The sequence below is a fragment of the Xiphophorus couchianus genome, chromosome 14 (assembly GCF_001444195.1).
Source record: "Xiphophorus couchianus chromosome 14, X_couchianus-1.0, whole genome shotgun sequence".
NCBI classification, from domain to species: Eukaryota; Metazoa; Chordata; class Actinopteri; order Cyprinodontiformes; family Poeciliidae; genus Xiphophorus; species Xiphophorus couchianus.
Window position 1 is genome coordinate 1,445,359 of NC_040241.1, and position 26,542 is coordinate 1,471,900.

At 39.0% G+C, this 26,542-nt stretch overlaps 2 protein-coding genes across 7 annotated transcripts; both read left to right on the plus strand.

The window, feature by feature from the left end:
- The first annotated feature begins 483 nt into the window (after window positions 1–483).
- Window positions 484–3,170, plus strand: LOC114156856 (uncharacterized). 2 transcript variants are annotated; one of them, XM_028037386.1, is made up of 4 exons: window positions 484–588; window positions 1,319–1,669; window positions 2,505–2,633; window positions 2,707–3,170. In XM_028037386.1, exons 1-4 carry the CDS (start codon window positions 537–539, stop codon window positions 2,808–2,810), a joined length of 636 nt encoding a protein of 211 aa, XP_027893187.1. In that variant the 5' UTR covers window positions 484–536; the 3' UTR covers window positions 2,811–3,170. The 2 variants fall into 2 exon arrangements, with proteins under 2 accessions (XP_027893187.1, XP_027893188.1); XM_028037387.1 differs by having other exon boundaries at window positions 2,553–2,633.
- Window positions 3,171–5,426: 2,256 nt separating this feature from the next.
- On the plus strand, window positions 5,427–25,851 carry LOC114157268 (equilibrative nucleoside transporter 2). 5 transcript variants are annotated; one of them, XM_028038113.1, is made up of 13 exons: window positions 5,431–5,643; window positions 11,458–11,509; window positions 11,636–11,717; window positions 13,356–13,498; window positions 13,582–13,721; window positions 13,803–13,937; window positions 15,512–15,609; window positions 15,767–15,836; window positions 16,902–17,080; window positions 17,166–17,271; window positions 17,368–17,453; window positions 23,255–23,454; window positions 24,046–25,851. In XM_028038113.1, exons 2-13 carry the CDS (start codon window positions 11,478–11,480, stop codon window positions 24,155–24,157), a joined length of 1,383 nt encoding a protein of 460 aa, XP_027893914.1. In that variant the 5' UTR covers window positions 5,431–5,643; window positions 11,458–11,477; the 3' UTR covers window positions 24,158–25,851. The 5 variants fall into 5 exon arrangements, with proteins under 5 accessions (XP_027893918.1, XP_027893914.1, XP_027893915.1 ...); XM_028038114.1 differs by having other exon boundaries at window positions 11,461–11,509; XM_028038115.1 differs by lacking the exon at window positions 5,431–5,643 and adding an exon at window positions 10,385–10,483.
- Window positions 25,852–26,542: the final 691 nt, after the last annotated feature.

Consider the following 26,542-nt stretch of genomic DNA (forward strand, 5'->3'; position numbering starts at 1 on the left):
AATTAAAAGTCGTTTCACATTTTGTAAAGACGTGATTTCTATAACAATCGTCAGACTGGACCTCAGCTCCCATTCTCTTTGCTCATCCAGATAGCGTGTGCTGCTTCTGTGTGTCTCCTTTCTTTGTAGTTCTCTTAAGGTTGGACATTGAACTCCAGTGGAAATCCTTAAAAATATAAAACATGCATTTTAAAAAATACGAACTGCAAAACTCGTGTATTTAGTTTTTAGAACAAATACAGATGGATGGACTTTGCCAACTGATCTCTGTCTGCCTGAGAAATGAAGTGACGCTTTAGAGAGGAAGGAACCTGGTCTGCGGTTTGTCACATTGCTCCTCAAAAACACTTGAGATTATTTATAATGAAGAGAAAGAGGCGGCAGAGTGATCTGTGCTAGAGGTCAGATCTGTGCTAGAGGTCAGATCTGTGCTAGAGGTCAGATCTGTGCTAGAGGTCAGATCTGTGCTAGAGGTCAGATCTGTGCTAGAGGAGAGAGACAGTTATCGTTATTTAGAAGTGTTCGTTGGTCAAACGATGGCACTTCTACTCACCAGTCTGCTGCTCCTCTGTGCAGGTTCATCTTGGAGTGAGTAACTTTTTTTTAATATATTCATTTATTTACCGTTTGTTCATGTTGGATGCTGTCTATTTCTCAGAAGTGAAAGCTGTAAAACAAAAGGATGAATGTTTGCTAAACAGCTAACTTCAGCTAATTACGCTTGGTTAGTTTGTATGAAAAAGCTTTTATTCTGGGAAACACAAAACCTCGTGCTCAACATGGACGTCGCGTTCAAAGACTAAAGTGTAATAGCAGGCTGATGAAAGTAATTTACTACTAAATTAAACTATTATCATAGGTGAGTAAACCATGGCTGGGAATTGTTACAAAGAGACAGAAGGAGTACACAGCTTGATCTGTCATTAGTCAGATAATAAAAGATTAATTAGAACAATCAAAATACAATAAATGCAACACAGATGAGCCGATGACTTCCTGTTCCAAGGCAGAGGAGCAACTCAGATCTAAGTCTGTTGAAAACTAATCTTGATGTTTGATGTCAAAAGTTTATGTCAGGCATTATGTAAATATGGATATTTTATAAAATGACAATTAAAAACATTTATTTCATCACTGTCTGATCAGGAAATGCAATTGTAATGAGCAAGAGCGACATTTTCCCTCAGCTATTTTCTGCTCTTTGTTTAAATCGAACCTATCATATAAATATCCCTATGTGGCTCATTTTCATATCAAGGTGCAAAATCAGGACATTTTCAGCTTCACACAACTGATTCTCAGCTGTGTTTCTGTCCAGGTGTTTCTTCAGATGCACTTGTTGTTACTCAGAGTCCTGATGTTTCCGTTCAAGAAGGAGAGACAGGAAGCATCACCTGCTGCTGGAAAGGGGCAGAACGAGTTGGCATTAAATGGCTGAAAAATCAAACATTAATAGAGAATAAGACTGTCATAAATCAGTCTACAGGCTCTAAGAATGAGCAGAAAAATATGTGTTCAGTTCTGATAATAGAAAACATGACAACAGGTGATTCAGGAAGATACATCTGCAAGGTTTCTATGGAGATACCAGTTTTAAAAGAAGTTGAAGGAAAAGGAACGACCATCACAGTTATAGCCAGAGAGAACATCACTAAAAGCACACTTGAAGGTAAGTGACTGAAACACTGTTAATCTGACTGCTGGGTGAAATATTAAGTTCAGAAATCAGAGAATAATTACAAGTGTGAATCTTATTTGTTATTGCATCGCTGCCTGTCTGCAGCTGTGCAATATCACAGCTGCAAACTGTTATATTGAAGCTTTGCAATAATAATTTTTCATTTTACAAGAATAATTTTATGGAGTAAATTTGCCTTTGTTGAAAATTTGATAAGTTAAATCACGGCAATAATATCCTGCACTGTTTCCATCTTGGTTTACCATTTGCTATTTCAGACATGTTTCACTCCCCTGCAGCACACCTATGAATAATTATAAAAGGAATATAATAAACATAGTTCAAAATGAAATCTAGAATATATAAAGTCAAAACAAATAAAATTACAGTTCCACTGTTTGTAAATAAAAGAAACAATAGCAGCAAGGCTTACAAAGAACAGCAGGAAATTTTAGTCTAAATCCAAGTAGCTAACAATTTTATGTTTGACATTATAGAAATATTTATTTTAAAAAAATACATCATTTCAAGCTGCATTCTTTAATAGGAGCTATAAAATGTCTGGAAGAGTTCAAACCTTCTGTATTTTTCTTCATTAATCTTGTTGTGTGAAGACAACAGATTAGTAAAAAACCAACAAAGCAGCTTAAATGGACCAGAATTATAGGTGCAAAGTTCAGACAACATGGCAGCGCCAGAAGATTTGACTTCATGCAGTCTGCATTTATGATATATGTTCTTCTAAATATTCAAACTATTTGTAAAATATACCAAAAAGCTTGACTTTCATTAACTTCTGCATTTATGTTCCTCTGTCTCTGTAAAGTACCATTAGACCGTTCCAAACCTAACAACATCATCTTCATCCTGAGAGGCCTGCCCATCCCCCTCCTCATTGCAGCCCTCATCTGTGTTGAGTGTTTAGTTCATAAAGCTCAGAAGAATCAACCACCAGGTACTGAGAAGTTGTTAGATTAGTAGCATTAACTGCATTAACAACAGCAGAGCTGACTGATGTTTTGTTTCAGCTGCTCCTGGAAATAAATCCACTTCAGCCCAGAGCAGAGAGGAAGAACGAGGAGACGACGGAGGAACGGAGAGAGAAGAAGAAGAAAATGAAGAGACGAGATGAGGATGATCACTTCGTCTAGAGGAGATGCAATTACATTACATACCGTAACAAGTGTTTTTGTTACAGTATTGTATTTTTGTGGATTATTCATCCAATATTTTTAGTGTTCCAACTTCAGAAACGTGAAGAATAAGAAAATGTAAGGAATTCCTTAGTAGTAACAGATGAAGTGGGTTTTAGGACACGGAGTGGTTCTGAAGGCAGAACGACGTTCAGACTGAGTTTCCAGATGTAACTTGGCTTGGTGTTCATTCAGGATATAATCCTGGTAACAAGTCAGAGAAAAATTAAATTAGGTTAGATTGGGCGTGCCGTGGTGGCGTAGCGGTTAGCGCAACCCGTATTTGGAGGCCTTGAGTCCTCGACGCGGCCGTCGTGGGTTCGACTCACGGACCCGACGACATTTGCCTCATGTCTTCCTCCCTCTCCTTCCCCGTTTCCTGTCAGCCCACTATCATATAAGTGACACTAGAGCCCACAAAAATACCCCCTGGAGGGGTAAAAAAAATAAATAAAAATGAGGTTAGATTAGTAGTTTTCACTAATTACAAAGATCATACAAGCCAAAGCTACACAATCTGGTATTGTGTTTATATACAATCCATGTGCCCATGCAACAGATTCCACCAAATGGATTATTTCAGTTGTAATTATATATTTTCATAGACACGTTGATAAAATTGCTGACTGTTCTCACTTCATTAATTGAACACAAATCTTTTTGTCTTAAACTTTTCCAGCATCCTGCCCTTTCTGTCGCTGTGATCACCACAGACAGACATTTTCCTCCTGCTTACAGCTGCTGCTATAGACAGTCTTATATAATAAATTGGAACATATTCGTCCCGATGAGTCAAAAGAAGCTTTTATAAATAACCTTTAAACAAGTTTTAAATGTACTTTTCGTTAAGGCCCCATTTCTGTTTTAAACGTAGTTTTGTTTTTTTTAGTCTGATGTAATATTCTAGTTGTAAATGCCATGTTTTTACTAGCTGCAAGCAGAAAATTGTCATAAATAAAGGCTTTCAAATATGCATCTGTGTGTAATTAATCTTAATAATAAAGTTCCTAAAATAAACAGGCAAGCTACCCTTCTAATGATATTAAAGAGCTCAGAAATCAAAACCCAAACATCCAAAGATTGACACAAAGACTGTCCTTTCTTCAAAGTAACCTTCACCATGCACATTTAATCAGTTCACAACCTTGATCTTTCCTTTCTTAAAACATTCATTTCAGCAATGCTTTGAGAACATGAATGTATATGTACAGATAAAAGGAGTAAAATGTTATATATCTGTGGAAATCAAATATCTTCAGGTGTGAAGCCGATCTTATCCACCAATGTTATCAACACCAGCAAAGGTCTAAAAATCAACCAGCTTTTCTTTTCTCCCTTGAGAGGCTTGACTGGCAAACCAGCCGTCCAGGTCATGTCTGCACATTTACAGTTAACAATAGTCACTCCATATTGAGCAACATTTCTGATTAAAAAAAAAAAAATGGTATTGGCCAAAATCGGAATCAGTCAGTTAGGTTTTTTTAAAAGATCGGTAATCGACTACCGGCCAGGTGCACCCCTACTTATTATCTGTGATAAAATATTTTGAATTTGAATGTTGACGCATTTACCACAATTTAAGGGGAAGGCGGTTCAGCAAAATGACTTTGTAACACAGTTGGGCTTTAAACTTTCGTCAAGCACGGAGATGCGTAGATAAATGAGCATCTGCACTGTCTGGAGATTTGCTCCCATTTGTTGTAGCTGCTTGCTCCACCAGGAGGGGGCGCAGAAAACCAGGAAATCTGTTTTATGATGGAGTTTGTCCTTGAGTTTCTCTTCTCCTATGGATCATGTTTTAGTGTGACGCTCTGCGCCGTCGCAATGTTTCAAAAGCACAGAAATATGACAGAGATCAATTCACACAGCACAAAAAGTTTTCCACCGACATGCTGTTATTTGAGTAATTTTAAGAAATCTATATTAATTTGACTCTGAGCAACAAAAAAAATCTGAGGAGACATTGTAAAGAAAAAAAAATTATAATAAGGCCAAATTCAGACAGAAGAAAATTCTATAGATATTATTATCAGGGATTTGTTGTTTTGTTGTTAGACTGACATCTTTTTAACGACAAAGTTGATGAAAACAAAAAAACTCTTATTTCACCTGATAATCATACATTCATGTGCGGTACTAAGACCGCAGCTACAACCGGAACTGGAACTCTGCAGATTTTCAAAAGAATAAACTCATAGTTGCACATAAGAGCTTTACAGGATTTCTTTGCCCACACAATATATTTAAATTTTTTTCAGATACATAATGTTGTTTTGCAAATTAATGAACACAAAGATTTAACCTCTTGTAGCCGCCGGAAACTGAAATTTTAAGTTAACGTCCGTATATGTAAGAGAGTTTGATAGTTTTGGCCCTGGGGGCCTCTCATAGGGGCCCCATATGTCTGACGTTGAATGTACGGAGCTTTATGGTTTCCTCCTGTGATGAACAGAATAGGTTTGACCGACCAAACTGGTTTATAATGGATTTAGTAAAACTGAACTGCTAGTGGCTTTGTGTGACTCGCCCGCCAAACGGAAGTGATTTTTTTATTTTTTGTCATTAAGTGGGAGGAGCTAGCTGAACCACGTCCACTCTGTTAATGGAGTCTGCGTTTTATTCTGCCGCAGTCTCTTCTCCACGTGTTTAGACAGAAACACAGTTTATAGTTTTATTTTCTACTCAGTCGTATCAGACCGTGTATTTAGTCAACAGCTCGCTATGGACGGCGGGAACATTATAGAGACATAGTAACGGGAACATTTCCTCAAGGTGAGTCTCTGACACTAAGGCATCATGTTAGCTAAGAGAGGTGTGGAAACACGAGCTACAGCGAAGCTACTAAGTTTTAATTAGAAATATTACATAAAATGTCAAATTAGTAAGTTATTTAGTTTCCTGTGGTCTGGCTGATGAAACATCTCACGGTTTAGGTTCCTCATTACTCATTACTATGTGTTTGAACTGATGGATATTAACATATTTAGGATGAATTAACATGAACATCCAAGTTATTATTTTGTGGATGAAGCTGATAATGTTACTTTTCTAAATTGGCCGAACAGGTGCGCATACAGAAATTACAATTAATAGGCACACCAACAAGTTTAAAACATCCCTGGTGAGATAGCTTTATAATTATAAAATCAGAATTTCCAAATGTTTGAATATTGTATACATTCATGAAAGCATGCATTCATTACAAAAATATCCTTTGAAAACTTCTGGGCCCTGTTAGCCCATTTCAAACAGTTAACAGGAGCACATGTCTCATCAGTGACACGTTCTTTGTTTGATAAAGATGTTAGAGTGATTTGTCAGAACTCATGATATTAAGATTCTTTAGCATTCCTACTTACAGATAGTCTTTTTACAGTCATACAGTAACTATCTGATTGATCCATCATTAGATGGGAACTTCAGTATTACTCTTTCACTTTAAAATGAAGTTTATTCTACAGTTTAGCCTCATCGTAGTAAAAGCAACAAGGCCTCTCAATGATGGTGAAACATCTGAACTCTTGGTTCACATCTGGATGTTTCTGATGATGCAACTTTTCTGAAACTTGAAGGCGACAAATTAATGAGCTCTGATATTTTTTATCTCATCTCGGGTTCAAAGCCGTGGAAACTGTTAAAGCTTGAAGCTGTTGCTCAAATTAAGGCTGTTTTTAAAACTACAAGCAACATGTCTGTGACGTAGACATGGACCCTGATGAGATTCTGACAGTTTGATGATGTTGGGTAAAAATGACAAAGAGTTTCAAGATATCATGGTATCCATGGGAACATTTAATAGTTAAGATAGAAATGCAACAGTGTCCTAAATGCTGCAAAACTAATTTAAATGAGTTAATACAATTGGATAAATGTAATCTTAAGTTTTCTATCTCCAGATAGCCCTGTTATAAAAAAAAAATCCAGATTTAGTTGCTAAGTTATGATTATGGAAGGGGTTTGGACTGTTTTTTTCTTCTTTTTTTTAAATTGATGGAACTGGAACTGGAAGATGTTAAACAAATGATGTTTTCAGAGCACCATTTGAATAATGGTCAGAGCACCATTATTCAAACCAAGCAGTAAAACCTTGATTAAATGAATACGTTGGGACAGGTTTATTTCAGGCTCCAGCCTCCCATTAAAGTTGGGTTGGGCTCAGACATAATGTCTCAGGGCTCGGTCCGAGTCGGGTTGGGTCCAATCTAAACTTTGTTTATATGGAGTCAATTAAGATAACTGTTCGGTTGGTGGTTTTTATCACTGCGGAGAAAAAGTTAGTTATCTTCATCTGCTTGATTAATGTGTGACGGGGTCTGGATTGTCTGTTCAACTTGTTGAATATTAAATGTGACAGAATAGCCCATGTTGATATCAGTTAAAATTGACAGATAAAAGTAGAACGTGACGAAGTATTTCTGACGGCGTCAGTCAAAATGATGGACAGCAGAAAAGTGTAGTGTGACCTCTGACTCTGTTTTCTCATCTTGGTGACACTTTATGATATTTTTGACGTTACTGTTGTGACCTTTCTTGTGTAGGCAAGAAAATAGATGTGTTTTAATGAGAGGATTTCTCATTATAACTAGAAAGTTTCTCATTTGAACTCGCAGTCCTAGATTTTAGACGTTACATGTAAAGTACGTCGTATAAAATGTTATGAATGTAGGATGATTTCAAAGCCCAAATGTGATCCTTTGAAATCAACTGTAAGCTTTCTATTATTTACTTGTGTGAAGGGAAGATCTGTGCAGGCATGAAACAAACTCCCATTTAAGGTAAGTATGGGAGGATCTCATCCAGATTTATTAAGAGATCATGTTGATCTTTTTGTCATCTGCTTCATGTAACAACAGAAGCTAACTGGGTCAAAGTTTCTGGTTGTTTGAGAACAAAAAGCAGGATTAGCTCAGGTTATGTTGTTGTTGCTAGGAGCAGGAAAAGAGACAAATAACAGGAGAGATTCTCACATTCAATGAATATTCAGCCTGAAATCTCAAGTTGGTTTTTTTTCTTTCTTTGAAAATTGAGAGGAGAAACATCTTTACAGTTTATGGGGGAAAAGAGTTAATTCAAATATGGACAGTGAGATTTTGTTCAGCTGACCTTGACATGGTCAGTTTGAAATCCAGCAGGTCTGTAGGATCCGATGATGTCAGATGCAGGAAGTGGAGTCAGAATAAACAAAATGGAATCCACAATAAAATTACTGGGTGATATTGACGAGAAGGGCAAGATATTCTGTAGGTCCTGGCGATATGGCTATGATTATCCATAATTGTCAATATTGATCATTATAGATTTTTGTTTTAAAAATCTGAAATGCTGCCAGACGTTACTTTTTCTGCTTTATCCTTAATTTCCTCTCCAGCTGCTTTCCTCACTTTCTCCTCTCACGCCACGAATGTTTTTTTGTGTTTTTCTTTTGTCAAGCGTGGTGGCGAAACACAAAAATGCCGCTTCGCAAGTTACTCAACAGGTTGTTGCTCGGTCACCAAATGGCGAGAAACTTAGTTGATGGTCCTCATCTTGCGTAACTCACCGTGAGAGCAGCTGAAGCCTTTGCCTACATCCCCCAGAATGCTGTGTGGTTCTGAATTGGAAGTTCAGTGACATTTTTGAACGTTCTGTCAGACATATTTTCTATTGATATTGATTAAGTGTCTGTTGCTATAGATGTTATTTAGTTTCCGTACCCGCCGTTATGCTGGGCTCTCCTCTCCTTTCCACACACACAGAATGAATTAGTCATTCTGGCAAAAAAAACTAACTCTGAAACACCAACGTCTTCCCAAGAAAATAAATGAATCACTCAAAGAGTTTTTTGTCGGCACACAGTTGACCGGAGGCGTAAAGATACGACGATTACACGGAAACATGGAGAAGCTAACTTGCTAGCTGCAGCTAGTTACCTTGTTCTGCTGAACTACAGCAGTTTGTTTGATTGTGAAACAGAATAACAATAAATGTTGACTTTTTTCTATTGACTTGTTCATTTTTAGTCATTCACATCATTATAAAATACTGTTTGGGTTCATAAATAGCTAAAATGGAATTTAGAAAAATGAAAACAGAAAAAGTGAAATTTTGGGGGGAAAAATCTTCATGGATTTCATAGTTTGTCGTATTCTGCTTAAAATACGTAATTAATTCTGCTTTGCTCTGACTACTTTTAGTAAAACAGATAACGTGGGTCAGAAGTGTTTTTTTTAAAAAGGGTCTGGAAGTGTTTTAAGCAGCTTTTAAAGGGGTTGGATGCGTTCAGACTGTCTCATTTGAGGCTCTTTGTCCTTGAAAGACACAAACAGCTGTCTGTCTGTCCCCCTGGTAGAACAGTGTATCATTAATCCACAGTGGGATTTCTCTGTCATTAGCTCCAGAAGGACAAAGCTTTGGGGAATATTAAAGCCGGAGGCGGCGACTTTCTGCCTTTATGTTTTATTAGAACACCAGCAGTTTTTATCATCTTTGTTTTTCCCTGGTTCATAATTTACGAGCACATTGTAATTAGTTCTACTTGGCTTCGACAGACATGCTGTGAACTGATGTTATGAGTTCTGAATAACCTTATTTCCTGCTTATTGTTAAAGGAAAGCTACTGTGAGTCACTCTGATTAAACATTCTGGTGTTTTGTGAAGAATCCCAAGGCCATAATGGTGTGTGTGTGTGTGTGTGTTTCTGTGGTGCACTGTGGTGTTTGAGTGACTGAGACATGCACGTTTACTTTACCATGACTGTGACTCATACACTTTTGTTGGTTAGAAACAGGAAAACTGAATGCTGACAAATGAGACGAGAACAGATGATTTTGTGAAACTCAACCAAATAAAAATCAGGTTGTTGGATTTTTTGTTTTTGCTTTTTTTTCAGCTATGGCTTCCCAACCGATGTGTGTTCATGAGGAACAACATCAGACTGCTGATGTCGTTTGTTCTGTTCAGCTCAAAGCTAAACCAAAAGTGGTCAGACTGAACTTCAGTGTTTCCAGTGACTGGGCTACAGCTGCCAGCCTCGGGGTGTCGGAGCAAACAGGAAGTTATTGAACCTTCAGTCCGTTTGCTTTTTTAACTGGAGGACATGTTGACTCCTGATGTTAGTGGGATTCTGCTCTATCGATAAATCCATCAGGTTTTATTTAGAGAGCACTTTTGAATGCAATCGGATGTAACAAAGTGTCTCACAGAGGTTTAAATCAACAAGAAGAAGTTAATGATACTTGATTTGATCATTGGAATAAAGTATGATCTGAAATATAGAAAAAACACGTAGATGTAGTGGAAAAATTTACATTGTAGGACACAAAACTATTTATTCTGACAATTTGAGAAATGGGTAAAACATAATGTTTAGAAATGCACCGATTGCAGTTTCCTGACTGATGCTTATTTTGATCTTCGCCGATGCCAGTTTTTTTTGGGGGAGTTTTTTGTTCTTGAAAAAGTCGCTAAGTCGGCAACAGTGGGTTGACCATAATTAACCGCTCATATTCAGACGTGATGCGGTAGGCGGGTCTGTTGGTCAGTCCTCTCTCACAGGAGATGGCTGAGGACAGCGGCTGATTTCTCAGACATTTGCAGAGGCGGATAAGATCGGTGGATGAGATCGGTTTCACATGTAAGGCTGAGGCAATTAATTGGGTTAATTATGACGAATTGATTATTGAAATGTCAACTAATTTAGTAATAGATTATTAACTGGACAAGAAAAGGACATTTGCTGAAAGAGGAATGTATTCAGAGCAGTAGATGAGCCAAAACTGTATAAGATATCAAATAAAAGCCGTTGTCTGTGAATCTGTTCTACCCAGAAGTCCTCAAGTGGCAGTTTTAGCTTCACTTGGTTCAAATTCTGTTTTAAAAAAATCTCCTATTAAGCACCTTTTGCTATGTAATTATTAATCAGTGAATCCAAAAAATTGTCAACAGATCATTCCTACACTGTATTGATGCAGTGTAGCAGAACATTCTGAGCTTTTCACATGTTAGACGTATTTTATAGCTGCTGACTCATCCAACCAATCAAGCGTTCACTAAAGGAATGCTGTTACTGCATTTTAGGCAATAAAACACTCTGTTTCTTATTTAAAAAAGGAGTGGAATGATTTTTTTATATCTGCTATTATTGCATCAACTAAGCTTAACTGGTTAAATGATGAATCTGCAGAATGTGCCATTAAAAAAAAAAAACAAATTAAAGAAATTCAGGTCAAATTTACCAGTTTACCCCTAATGATGTTACATTTTATTTATGAAATCTTCAGTAAAAAAGGCATTAAAATCACATGAATGAAGCAAGACCAAATAAATTTAAAAAAAAACCCCAATCTATAACATGATGAATTAAGTACCAGAAATAATGTGTTAAAAAATTTGGGTGCACCGACGAAAAAAAGTTGGTGTATAGCAGAATGTAACTGACCAGAAAACATCTTGATAACTTTATTACTAAGTAACTAAATATGCAAGTACTTTTGTTTTTTACAAACATTCAGTGGTAATAGATTTCAACCTTAAAATCTATAAGTACTTTGTTACGATATTCAGCATCTCACAGGATCGTGGTGTTTGTTTTCATTTCTCTGGTTTCAGCAGAAACTCCAAACGTCACTATGAAAGGCCGAACCGACACTCCACAAGACCGGTGAGTGAAACCGTCGCTTCCTCTTATTCATAAAACCAACATGGAGTCTGTTGCTGAAACTTCTGCTTTTACATCCATCTTTCTCTCTCCTGTCTTTCTGTCCCCGTTTCCTCCCGTAATCTCTAGGTTCTGCTTGGTGGGAATCTTTTTCTTCATTCTAGGCCTGGGAACGCTGCTGCCATGGAATTTCTTCATGACTGCCTCACTGGTAAGAAGAAGAAGTGAAACGGTTTCCATAGCGATGCTATATTTGACAGAATGTGAAAAGAAGGATGTGGGTCCATCAGCGCTTTACTTAGAGAAGATGGAAGGAGGGGGATCTTAGAAAAGGAAATGGGTTTTAAAACAAGCAGTAAATGACTCTGTCCTCAATCAGACCAAAAATGATTATTATCAGCATTATCCTGCAAGTTGTGCATCAGGAGTCGAGTTTAGAAAACAATCAGCAGCAGAGGCTGTAAAAGTCAAACAGTAGCCGTTAATCACTGGAAAGAACGAGAGGCTGGTTACATTTTAACCGATGATAACAACGTTGCCATAACTGCTATCAAACGTTTCGTCTGACTGCTGCAGACAAACGCAACACATGGCTTTGGAAAATGGCTCCTACGACACAAGAGGCGTTTCTGGTTACATTAAAGATGTTTTTTTTTTTTCTTTTTTTAGCAGATCTCGAACAAAATGTCTCGATCAAAATGAGTCAGAACAAAACACAGTCTCTGTTGACGACGTGCTGCATGATGAAGGGGAAGGGAAGAGAGAGCATGCTTTTCTTTCTTTTTTACCAATGCAAACTGAAAGGAGTAATGAGCGTCTTTTGCTAACCCAGAATAACCCGAAATAATATCCAGTTCCAACCTTTCAGTTTTACTTTATTAAAATGGTTAAAAGTTAAAAGTTCGCATGGATAAGTTAATTATTAATTGATTAGAGAACAGACAAAAAGCTGTAATGTGTGTTGGCCTAAATCAGAATCAGCAGGTCAGGCTTTTCAGAGATATAAAACCGGCCAGAAAACTGCAATCAGTTCACCACTAAATATTATGATTTACATATTTGTCCAATGGTCAGAATAATTGTTATCTCGTCTGAAAATGTACATTTTATTTTTATTCCAGCCACTAAAACCTGACTTTCCAATTATGGTCAATACTGATATTAGTTTTTTTTTTTTTTTTATAAATAACTGATGCTGTCAGGTGCTATAAGGTCACAATACACCTTTAGTGTTCCGGTCATATTTTAGGGAAAATTATGATTGGTTCTTTAACATATTGTTTCCAACGTATCCAATAACAGAGATAAATAAGTTGCTAGGTTTGTCGCTAGTCGTTTTTATGAAAAGTCTCTAGATTTGTTGCTGGTCCCTATTTTGAAAAAGAGCAGCTGGATTTGTCAAGGTAGTTGCTAGAGAAGTCAATCAATCGCGTCACAACTAATTAGCCTGTCGATAACAATGATGAGACTTTTATACAGCAGCAGTCTTTGGTCAGAGGCTCCTTTACATTCACTCCAACACTGACTGCTTGTGGACATCCTTCATTCCACAATGACTCTTTGAATATACTTGGATGATTTGAGTTGGATTTGATTTCCTTTCGGGATCAATAAAGTATTTTTGAATAGAATACTGGAGGAAAACCTGCTTAAAAAAATGTTTGTTTTTGGATCAGAGCTTCACCTTCCAGCAGCAGAACGACTCTAAACATTAAGCCAGAGGTACAACAGAATGATGTAGATCAAAGCACATCCGTATGTTGGAGCGGCCTAGTAAAAGCCCAGCTCTGTTTCCACATGTCGAGTATAAATAAATGGGTCTGATTTGACTCCTGCTCTCTGTTGGCAGTACTTCCAAAGCCGCCTCAACAACACTGAGCTGACGAACGGGACGGCGGTCAGGAAGGAGTATCACTTCAACAACTGGATGACCTTTCTGTCCCAGCTGCCCCTGCTGGTCTTCACCCTGCTCAACTCCTTCATGTACCAGAGGTCAGCACTAACAGGCAGCACCGCCCTGGTGGTAACCTGGTGGTAACCTGCGACCCCGATCACCAAATTGTTTTCCGTTCCAGGATATCGGAGGCCATCCGCATCGCAGGCAGCCTCGTCTTCATCCTGCTGCTCTTCATCCTCACCGCAGTCCTGGTGAAAGTGGACATGCATCAGGATCTCTTCTTCTCCGTCACCATGGCGATCATCTGGTTCATCAACTGTGAGTTTCTTTGTGTGGAGGCTGTCTAGAAGCACCAGTTTTTGTTTTTGTACACGTTGTGATGGTGCTGCTGGTCCGCAGCGTTCGGCGCCGTGCTGCAGGGCAGCCTGTTCGGCCTGGTCGGCCTGCTGCCGCAGAAGTACAGCGCCGTATTCATGAGCGGCCAGGGCCTCGCCGGGACCTTCGCCGCCATCGCTATGCTGCTCGCCACAGCCAGTGAGCCACCCCCCCCACACACACACAAACGCATCACTCTGTTGCCTAGCAACGTAGTAAAGCCGCTATAAACGGGCGCCTGAAATCCTTGAAAGTGCTTGGATTTCATGTAGGTGTTTTCAACACAGTTGCAACTTGATATTTTCACACACAAATAGACGTTTTTTTTCACACCTTCTGAAGTTAAATCAGACTAAACATTTCCTGTTTCACACTGCAAAAGCACAAAATCTTACCAAGTTGTTGGGTAAATTGTATTACTAGTATTATATATTCGTTGTATCATGTAGCCTTGTAGTTACATTTAGATAATGTTTACTTATATGCTTTTTCTCTTTTACTCTTAGTATAAGTAATGTTTCTGTGTGTTCAATAACTTTGATTCCTTCCTGAGGCCTCCCTGGGAGATAGAAGTGACAACTACTCCCAGCAGAGTTTATTGCCCTGCAAGAAACTCTGCTCTCCTTTGTTCTTTAGAGAGCTATAAAGCCATCGCCTTGAAGATATACAACGTGCCCTGCTCAACCCCATGCCTGAAACAACAATATTCTAGTGTTTAGGTAACCTGTGTCTGACTAGTGATTGTCATTTAGCGCTGCAACTATGTGATGAATTGTTTCTCCCGCCCTTTGAGAGTTGCAGCGCCCAATGTGAGAGGATTCCTAAAAGCAATAAAGAGAGGAGCAGGCATATGTGTTTTCAGAGTGGTAGGAGATTGTAACTGAAAGCACATCTCTGTCTGTTCTCCTCGCGAGTACAAAGAATCTAACTCTCTTGTCTTTCCTGTGTTTGTTTAATTTGTCTTTAATAGGTATTTAGACCTGACACAAGTATTTCCAGTCTAGTTTCTAGTATAAAAATATTTTAATACACTTCAAATAAGACAAAACTATCTCATAAGTAACAATACTTAATAGTCAATAATTCGTTAATATTGATCAAAAAGAACTATTTATAAGTGATATAATCTACCAGTGGAACTAGACATTTTAAATTATAAGAAAAATGACTTGTTCCACTGGCAGATTATTTCACTTATGTCTATATTTTTAAAAAATCAATTAAAAATAATGAATTAATTATTGAATTAAATCAAGCTCCTATAGCTTGCTGAAATGTTACTTGTAAGTTAGTTTTGTCTTGTTTCAAGTGAACTAAGATGGTTCCTCTAAGAACCAGGCCACAAATACATGTTAAGAGTTTTTTGGGGTTTTTTTGTCAAATTGTTTTTTTTGTTTTTTTTTTGCTCGAACCAGTCAGGTTTACAGGGTGTTTGTAAGAGAGACATACATTTTTATATATATATTTTAGTTTACCTTACCTCTGCTGTAGAACATAGAATACTCACAAGACATTTTTGATATCTAATAAATGATATTACATAATAATGAACTGAAACTGTCTTTTTTTCTCTTAGTTCATTTGTATTGTTTTCATCTCCAAAGTTTGAAAACTTGCCTTGCAAATGCATGAAAGTTGCTGTGGGGAAAAGCCTGTGAACCCTGATTAACATCGGTTCATTTCCAAGGACGCATTTCATGCCGAGTCTCGTTCTGTTCCCCGTTGTGACGCAGGTGATGCGGACTCTGCATCTGCAGCCTTGGGTTACTTTATCACGCCCTGTGTGGGAACTCTGCTCACTCTGTTGAGCTACCTGCTGCTGCCACGCACGGTCAGTACGACACACAGACTGCAACCTTTAAGTTGTCATTTTACGACAGTAAAAGCTGCTTCGTCTGCCTGAGAACCTGCGTAGATTAATTCAGCTCTGCCGTGTTTTTATAGTGCTGTCTGGGCTTGTTTGAAATTCCATTGTTGTTTCTCTGCAGGAGTTTGCTCGGTTTTACCTGAACAGAAGCAGCAAGTATGAAGAAGGCACAACGGACAAACTGCTGACTGGTGAGACTTTGTTTAGGGCGATAAATGTGCTTCACAGTGTGACTGAATCAAATCAATTCGTTGGAATATTATCTCATTAGGTTTGTTGACTCTCCGCTTATCCAGTTAAAAGCCAGACAAAGACGGCTCTGTTAGTTGTCACACACACACTCACTCACACACTCACATTTTCCGTCCTGCTTCGAGCCCTGAGGTGCCTCCACTGATGAATTAGACACAGGAAATAAAGGATATGATAAACCCAACTGGTATGGAAGATAACAGAACTTTTTCCACATTTTGTCTCCTTACAACCATAAACTTGAATATATTTTAGTGACATTTTATGAGCCAGACCATAAGTGAAGTGGAAGAAAACTTCACTTTTTTCTTTTTTTTTTTCCAAATTAATACCTCAAAAATAAAGTGTGTGTATTTTTATTCAGCTGGCTGAGTCAGTGTTTTGGAGAATCATGATGTTTTCATACCTGATGGTTGACAGGGAACAAAATTGCAACGTTTGTCAAATATTCTGCTGGTGTGGTTTTCTTTCACGCCAACAAAAAGGTTTGAAAAACTTGTTCATTTTCTCGCCTGTGGTGGCGCTGCACCAAAAACCACTGAAAGAAATGACATGAAAACCTCTGAGGAAGACATTTAGCGCAACTCTCTTCTTCATAAAATGAAGTGGTGTCAGATTTTAGTAGTTGTAGGATTTCTCTCTTGTGTTTGGAAAAAAAAAAAAACTGGGAGCCATTTTTCCTGCTAGCGCTAAATTAGCATGTTTGTCTTGGTTGTAATTACCCAGAATGCCCTGCGCTGTAGTCCACCTCCTGCTTTTGGAAGTGGACTAGTCGGCGTTCGCATATGCATTCGAACCGCACCAGAGTTCACTTCAACCGAACTGAGACCTAGATTTGTATTTTTTGAGCGTTTTTCAGAGTTCAGTTACTCGTTCACAAACCGGATGTTTTAGACAAACGGACTGGAGTTGGACCGAAGTGGACAGACAGAACTGGTGTGAATGCGCTGTTAGTTACAGCTGTAAGCAGAACGAAATCTTGACCAGAATGCTCTGAACTGCAGACGGAACCTCTCTGGAGAACGGGAAGCTAAATGGCCAACTTAACGGCACGGTGGCCACCGTAGCCCTCAGCAGCAGCAGCAGCAGTCGGGACGAGGCCAAGCTGGAAACCAGTCCAGACAGGAGCGAACAGGCCAACAGCTCTGCAGAAAAAGCCTCGGTGTTGGAGGTGTTAAAAAAGGTACGGGATGAAATTCTGGGAACCTCCCGTTTTCTCTTTGCTGCTTCTTCAAACGTACAAACCGTTTCATTTCTTTACGTCTCAGATTTGGGTGATGGCGTTCTGCGTGACGTTTGCGTTCACCGTCACGCTGTCCGTATTCCCCGCCATCACTGTCGATGTCCGAACAGCATTCCCAAATGGAAAATGGGGTAAGAGTGAGCAGCGCTGATTCAGAGAAGATCTGCGTTCAACATGGAGCCGGTTTACTGTCGTTTGCCTCCCTTAAATTGTCTCTCCTCTCTCAGAACACTACTTCATCGGGGTGTGTTGCTTCCTGGTCTTCAACATTAGCGACTGGTTAGGCCGGACCATCACTACGTGGATACGCTGGGTGAGCCTCCAACTAGGGCTGAAACGATTCCTCGAGTTATTCGAGTACCTCGATTATTTAAATTCCTCGAGGAAAACTTGCCTGCCTCGAAGCTTCGATAAGTTGTGTCTTGTTATTTAATGCACCGTGTTCCGGCCGGGTCGTTACTTGCGTTGCGCAGCGCTCTCACTTCCGCCTGAGTTGTTGACGGAAGCTAAGCGTTGGCAGCATAACGTCCAGGGACCAATAAACATCCTTAAAAAGACGGGAGCGAAGCCTGGAGTACGGCAGCTTTTCTCCTCCCGGAGCTGCTGGTTCAGAGCGAATGGCAGGGACTTTTGTCCTAAATGTCCTTATAAGGTGTTTAGACACATATTGGTGGGGGCAGTTCTTTTTTTTTCTTCTTTTTTTTTGCCTGTACAGTGTGCTAAAAGAGAAGAATGTCGCTGTAAATAGCATTCAAACCCCATGCAAATGCTAACAGCTCGTCGGTTTCTATTTTTAGCTTACTGACAGTTTATATTCCTACGAACACAACATGACCTCAACCAATCAGGGAACCTTAACCGACGTGTTGCTCAGTCTTAGCGTGACGATTGATGTGAGAGTGAATTTAGGAGAACAAAAGTTCCATCATAACTTCCTACCTGTACATTTAAAGAGAAGCAGCAAAGGCAAAGGAGGCTTATTATTAGTATTATTATTATTAGCACAGCTAGCTAGCAATTGATGATGTCATCCAGGACTTGTGACCTTGGATTATAACCTCTGGTGCCTGGAAGTTGAACTGCTAGTTGTGACTGAAATATAGCAACAGTCTCTTCATGTTCAATGCAGGAACACATTCCAACTGGAGAATATTCCTCCTCACAGCATCATCATCATCCACAGTAACTCTTAGAAGATACTTATTGACATGAGTTATGACAATATTTAATAATTTTATTTTTGAATTTGAGTTAATTTGTCAGCTTTTAGAGAGTTTAAAATTTAGACTCTCAATAATTTATCCAGCTTTAGCCACTATTTTTTCCTCTCGTTCTCTTTATAAATTCAAACACGATGCTGGAAAGACAAACATGTAGAATATGCATCAAATGTTCCAGCGTGTTTAAGGCCAGGGGTGCAGCTATTCTTTTACACAAATCTGTCCCTTTTACTTGTGATCAAATTATTTCTGATCACAATGGTAGATAGGTTATTGTCACAGATTCAATTAGGGATATACGTGTTACATTAGCTAATGTCTATGCTCCCAACTGGGATGATGAAGCTTTCTATAGATGCTTTTTCTCTGAACTTCCGGATATGTCAACACATTATTTAATATTAGGCGGAGATTTCAATTGTTGGCTCAACTCGACATGCGACCGTTCTTCATCCAAGCCGGCCGTGCTCTCTCGATCGGCCAAAACAATTCATTCATTTATGCAGGAGTTTGCAGTATCTGATGCGTGGCGTTTTCTTAATCTTTTGAAAAGGGAGTACTCCTTCTTCTCACCTGTACATCGTACATTCACTCGCATTGACCTTTTTCTTATTGATAATAGGCTGGTACCATCCTTGTCCTTGTGTAGATATGATGCCATCGTTTTGTCTGACCATGCCCCGCTTTTGATGGATGTTCAATTAGGCATGTTATCATCCCAACGTCCATTACGGCAGTTAAACACGTCTTCTCTCAAACACTAGCTTTATTGACTACATTTCGAAACAGATAGATTTTTTTCTGACAACAAATAGAGCACCGGGTATCTCTCCCTCCCTTCTTTGGGAATCATTGAAGGCTTTTATTAGGGGAGAGATCATTTCTTTTATTCATTTCGAGAATAAATTAAGGAATGAGAAGTTGAATACCCTAAGACGACAAATTGCGCAACTTGATAATATGTACGCGGTCTGTGCTTCCCCAAATGTGTATAAAGAGCGTCTTTCACTGCAATCCGAATTTGATATACTCATGACCCACCGCACTACAGAACTTATGTTGCGGTCCGGGGCACAGTTTTTCGAACACGGTGATAAGGCCAGCAAATTGTTGGCACACCAAATCCGCCAGGTGTCTGCATCGAGTCAGATTATCAACATTCAAACTGACACAGGTGTGACGACAGATCCCTGTCAGATTAATCTTGCTTTTGAGAAATTTTATAGGTTATTGTATTCATCTGAATCCACATCCACAGATGCTGACTTGGATAATTTTTTCGCCAAATTGGAAGTGCCTACTGTTGATCAGGAAACGGCGGTTAACCTGGGTAGACCTATTACTTTGTCAGAACTTAATGCGGCTATGCGATCTCTTCAGGGAGGAAAATGCCCGGGCCCTGATGGGTACCCCTCTGAGTTTTATAAAGCGTTTTGGGATAAACTTGCACCACTCTTATTAGAAATGTATAAGAGAAATGCTTTTGTTATTGGAGTCCTGCCCGAGACTCTTAATCAGGCCACCATCTCCCTTCTTTTGAAAAAAGCCAAAGACCCTCTTTGTTGTTCATCCTATCGGCCGATAAGCCTTTTAAACGCCGACTTTAAACTGTTATCAAAAGTTTTGGCTATGCATCTTGAGTGTGTTCTGCCTACAGTAGTTCACTTAGACCAGACCGGGTTTGTTCAAAATAGACATTCTTTTTCTAATGTTAGGAGGCTTTTTAATGTTATTTACAATGATTCATCCCATAACAATCCCGAAGCCTTGATCTCTCTCGATGCTGAAAAGGCTTTTGACCGAGTTGAGTGGTCTTACCTCTTTTATATTGTCAAAAAGTTTGGTTTTGGTGAAGCTTTTTTGACTTGGATTAAGTTACTCTATTCTAACCCACAGGTCTCGGTTAGGACTAACAACACTCGGTCGGAGTACTTCCTCCTTCATCGCTCTACAAGACAGGGATGCCCATTGAGTCCCCTTTTATTTGCCCTGGCTATTGAGCCGCTTGCCATCATGCTTCGTTCGAGTCCCACTATTGTGGGCATACGACGTTATAGTTTGGAAGTTAAGGTCTCACTTTACGCTGATGACTTACTTTTATACGTTTCAGATCTGCACAACTCTATTCCTGCTGCTTTGCACCTGCTTTCAGACTTTGTTATCTGGGTATAAGCTGAATCTGGGTAAAAGTGAATTGTTTCCTATTAACTCAGCGGCCTGGGCTCTTCCGCTGCATGGCATTCCTTTCAAAGCAGCCAATGACAGTTTCACATATCTTGGAGTTTGAGTTACGCATAGGTATGAGGACTTATTTAATGCTAACTTTTCTCCCTTGCCGTTGAAAGTTAAAGAAGGCTTTGAGCGCTGGTCCTTACTTAAACTGTCTCTGGTAGCTCGAATTAACTGTGTCAAAATGAATGTTCTCCTCCGTTTTTTGTATCTTTTTCAATGTGTCCCAATTTTTTTAACCAATTCCTTTTTTGGTCGGGTAGATTCTCTTGTTTCAGATTTTCTCTGGGAGGGGAAGGTCCCTAGATTGTCTAGACAATATTTACAGAGACCTAAGCCACTTGGGGGGATGGCCTTACCGAACTTCAGGTACTACTATTGGGCTTCCAATATTGGGGTTTTGACAGCCTGGCTTCGGTGTGGCCCATCCTCTCCTGACTGGCTTGTAATAGAGACGAATTCGGCAAAACCTGTGTCTCTCGCAGCTCTATTGTATTCACCAATTAAATCTTCGACTGTTGCTTGCACAAAGAATAGCGTAGTTAAAACCTCTCTTAAGATTTGGACTCAATTTCGGCATTATTTTGGTCTACAACTCCTTTTTCCATATGCTCCTATCGCAAACAATCATGTCTTTTCTCCCTCTCTCACAGACAAAACTTTTGTGATTTGGTCAAACCTTGGCATTCAGACCTTTAGGGATTTATTTATTGATGGTGTCTTTGCTACCTTTCAACAACTCTCTGCCAAATTTACTCTTCCATCTCGAGACTTTTTCAGATTTTTACAGGTGCGCAGCTTTGTTCATAGTAATTTTCCCACTTTTCCTAGGCTGCCTGAGGACTCTGATCTTGACTCCTTGCTTTTGCCCATTCCTAGGCTGAAAGGATCTATTTCAATTCTTTATACCCGCATAGCTTCGATCCGCTCTGAGTTTTTAGGCTCAATCAAGGCCCTCTGAGAGGAGGATATAGGAGAGGCTATCCCTGACGAGCTTTGGTCACGTATCTTAATACGGGTACATAAGTCTTCTATATGTGCTAGGCACTGTCTTATTCAATGCAAGCGTGTGCACCGCTGTTACGGCCAGTGGCTTTTTTTTTTCTGTGTTTGTTGTTTTTCAGTGGCTAATCAGATTGACTCCACCTGGAAGTGGGTGCTGCCCTGCTTGTCCTGTGCCACATCCTGAGGCCTACCGTGATTGGGTCATCAATTGCCGGCTCCACCAATCACTGTTGAGGCCTCCCTTTAAGAACCAAGGACATCCTGGGAGAAGGCGCGGCTGTTTCCTTGTTTAGACAGCTTGCCACTTTGTTAGGGGTTTGACTGCTGTAACCTTGTTTTGATAGCTCTGACAACCTTTGTTAGCTTGGATAGCTTGTGTCACTCACTTTGTCCCTGTGTGGGATCTTTGGGTCTCTGTTAGAGATTTGTAGGTTGTTTTGTGTACCCTGTTCTGAAAGTCTACTTTTGTTTGGTTAAGTTCTTTGATTTACAACTGATTGTTTTGGGGCTTTGTTTTGTTTAGTACCCTTTTTGTTAGTCTCTACATTTTGACTATTGTTAATTTTACCCCCTTTATTTTTGTTGAACCCAAACAATAAAACCTCTAAACTGTTAGAAAAAAAAAAAAAAGCCACTGGCCGTAACAACCGCGTTTACTATACCAGGGCTCGTCTGTCTAAATTTTATAGCACGGTTTCCCCAGTTTGTGATAGATGCCAACAGTCTCCTGCAAACCTTATACACATGTTTTGGTTGTGCCCCCAGCTGAAGAGTTTTTGGACAGAGATATTTGTTGTTATATCAGATGTGGTTGGCAGAAAAATTGATCCGAACCCCCTGAGTGTTTTGTTTGGGGTGTTTTCGGGGCCATCTCCTTTGTCCTCTTCCCAAGAAAATTCTTTGTCCTTTATGACCATTATTGCAAGGAGGATAATTCTTCTTAAATGGAAATCACCACAACCTCCTTCTTTCATACTTTGGTTGAGGGATATTGTTTATTTTCTTAAACTTGAAAAAATTAGGATGTCACTACGGGGTTCCTCTGACAAATTTGCAGAAATCTGGCAGCCATTGCTACGATTGGTTGGTCAAGTTAATTTCCATTCTGTCCCAGTCTAGTCCTTCATGTATGTATTTGTCTGCTCATCCTGTGTCCTTTTTCTCGGATTTTCCTTTTCTTATGGTTCCATATTTACTTTCCTGGGCGCAAACTGTACTTTCTTTGGGTGTGGCAGAATGCATCTTAATTTTTATTTATTTCAAAACATTTTTTTTTCTTGCGTGTGTCCTTGTTCTTATGACTTTTTCTTATTGCCTGGGAGTGATTGGAGGTCGTTTAGTTGTGTTTTTTTGTTTTGTTTTTTATAACTTAAGGGAATTGTATGGTTTGTTTTATATGTATCACATTGTAAATGTATGGCTATGCAATTCCTGTTAAAAACCAAATAAACAAAGTTTGAAAAAAAAAAAAATGTTCCAGCGTGTTTGTAGAATTTCATCCTCATTTCTGTGACCAACACGAAGGAAAATGATGAATAATTGTTATTAGTTTTAACAAATGTGAATCAGAAAAGTGCGCATATTTAATACAGTTCCATCCAACCCAGGTGGGAGGATTATATATGAATTGAACGTTTCCTCTCTCCCTCCTCCCCTGCAGCCTGGTAAAGAGTCTCGTGTGTTCCCGGCCCTGGTGGTCTCCAGGGTGATCTTCATCCCCCTGCTGATGCTCTGTAACGTCCAGCAGCGCTCCCACCTGCCCGTCATCTTCTCCCACGACGTTGTCTTCACCCTCATCATGATTCTCTTCTCCGTGTCCAGCGGTTACTCCGTGTGCCTCTCCATGTCCTACGCGCCGCAGTGAGTACACCGCAGCAGGCGGCTGACCTCTGACCCCCCACTTGGTTCACAACTCCGCCACCATCATTCTTTGTCTTGTTCTGATCTTACCTGTTCTGGAATTTAGTTATTGCATCACCTAAAAAAACAAAACATTTGAACTTTAGACAGTCAGACTGGTTCTGTGTGTGTGATTCTCTTCATTGTGTTGGTCTGACTCATCAGGTCTTTGTGTGACTTGGGAAGGTTGCAGCTAATTCATGATTTAACAAGGCATTTGAGAACTCCTCTTTATAAGGTTACTCCTGTCTGATACTAAGATTTATTTGATTAGCTCAAAAAATAAAGGGAGAAAGAAGCAAAAACAAAGATGGTTGATCATTTTTAAGAACGTTTAGTAAAACATAAACCCTAAAGTCGCCTCTGTAGTTCTCGAGCACGACTTTTGCTTCTGTCACTACACGGCCCTCTTGAAATCAAACTGAATGGAAAATCTTATTATGTGCAACATAATTGAGAACGTATGCATGTTTTAGTTATGTTAACATTCTGAATAACATCGTCTTTAGTGACTGGCGGCTAAAATCTTCTGGTTTTGTGGCGTCTCTCCAGACTGGTGGAGCCTAAAGATGCAGAGACTGCAGGAGCCCTGATGACCTTCTTCCTGGCCCTGGGTCTGTCCATCGGGGCCGCCCTGTCCTTTCTCCTCAGGAGTCTGGTGTAGTTCCCATAGAAACGGCACGGTAAAGCACCTCCACACTCCTTGAGGAAGTGGCTGTCAGTTTGTCTAAAAACACATCCAATATTAGTTTTCATGTTAAGTTAAACTGGTTTCTGTTCAGCACGTTGTTCCAGTGGAACAGAGAAACATTTCAGGACTTTCAGTCCAGAACAATCCGTACATCATTCTGAAACCACGTCAGTTTTCTGGGTTTTCGTCGCTTCACAGTGTTTATTTTAAGACAAATATTTTTGTATTTTTTTTATTTGTACATTGTTGTTTTGTAATGATTTGAACAGGAAGTAACGCTGAATGAACCAGGTACTACAGCAGGATTTCTAAGCACTACAAGCTAATTTGATGGTAAATACTGCCATCTGGTGGCTAAAGTGTGTATTGTTGGTTTAAAGACATCTTGAGACATTGACTAATCAGTACCATGATTGTTTATCTCTGATTTTATTTCCTCATCACTTTTACTGGTGAGGTGCCTTTTTTTTTTTTTAGTGTGTTTCAACTTTCTTTCCCAGCCTGCAGCTTCACCTGGACTCCATGTGATCATTATTTCCTGATTAAAGACCAAGCAGCAGAGGCTTTCTACGCATTTAGTTTCAAACTGTCATTCTTTTAAATAAATTTAAAAAAGCAACCCAGCATAACAGTTTTTCCGTACTCAAATTCCCCAATTTCACTTATTTATTTATTTACCATTTAAGTGTAAAATCTGAACTTTTTAGCTGCTTAGCCAACGTTTGGGTTTTATCTCTAGATAAAATCCAAACGTTCCACATCTGAAAAGAAAAAAAATGCTGGAGTCTGTTTTTGGTTTCTCTTAAAAGTATTGAAAATAAAATATTTTTTATAACCTTTGGGACGACCCGGTTTTCAGTCGGAGTAAAAAGAACTCTGGTTTTATTTTTCCAGTCCTGAGTTGTTTAATCGGAAGATGAACTCTGTGTGTTTTACAGTGTGTGCTGCTCCATGATGTTTTACTTCTCATTTTGACACCACCGGAGTGTTTTTGTTTGTTTACCACTAAAGATCATTTTCAGTGCGTTTATGTTCCTGTTTATGTCGACAATGTGGCAGCTGTTGCTTCAACACGTTTTCTTTACAATGGGATCAAAAAAAAAACCTTGAAAGTGTCTGATTTTGGTGATTTTTTTATTTTTTTGCTGGACTTCCATCTACTGTAAAACGGACCAACAACACAGAGAGGAAACGGCAGAAGTTCACTGCAGTTAGATGAAGACTAATCCATGAAATCCAGTTCCATCAGAACCAATAAGGTTCTGAAAGAGACTCAAATGTTCTGGGGGAGTTTAAGATTCTGTTGCCTTAACGCGCGGCCCGGTATGTTCCGGTTCCCACTTTGGCGATGACATGAAACTGTACAAGCAAAATGTGTTTTGTATACCATCAGTATCCATAGCAACAGACTGCGTCCTCATGTTTTCAGTTCCGACCGAATGACCATGTAGTGATCCGCTGTGCCGTTCACAGTAGAAACCAGTTCCAGCAAAGGGAATCATTTTTTCATTGTTCCTGTCAATAAATGAATCCCAACAGTTCTGTGACGTCTGCTGGTTTATAAACAATTAGAGTGAAATAGTACAAATTAAAATCTTAAAGGAAAATATCTGCTCTACTTAAGTCGTGTTGATTTTCATCAAAAACCAGACGGTGCATCATAATTTTTTTAAATTTGTTTTTAGTAGTATTTTTATTAAAATTGGCTAAATGCATTAAATGTTTTCAGAGTGTTAACCAAATCCTGCTCTTATTGCTGAGGGAGGATTAAATGTTTTCTAGATTTTTCTAATTTGCACATCTGTGAAAGTCTATTTCTGCCATGAAAGCAAAGTCATAATTTTGACATCCAAAATCATAATTATGAGACGGTCGCACTGTTTCTCTACGGCATCTTATCGTTCTGACTTTAAATCGTAAAATTAGAACTTCCTGTTGGATGGGGGGTTTTTTTTCCTTTTATGGCAGAAATGGCCTTCCATACAAAACACTTTAAATTTTGGAGTTAGGATTCACACATCCCTTTCCTACACAAGATGACTTTAACTAGTATTTTATTGAAAATTTAACTAGCCAAAAACAGAAAAATGACTCATATTATTGCATGCCTGCATAATGTGGCACAAAAATTTCTTTTCTAAAAGATGCTATTTTATTAATGCCTTTGAGTACTTTTGACAAGGTTTGGATGCCTCTGCACTAAGAATGAAGTCTATTAGAAAATGAAAAACCTAATTACATTAATTACACACTGATCTTATGAATGTAGATTTTTTATTTTGATCCATAAAACTAATGAAAACCCAAAACTCACTTCATGTTAGAATATCGCAAGACTAATAATATTTAATACAGAAA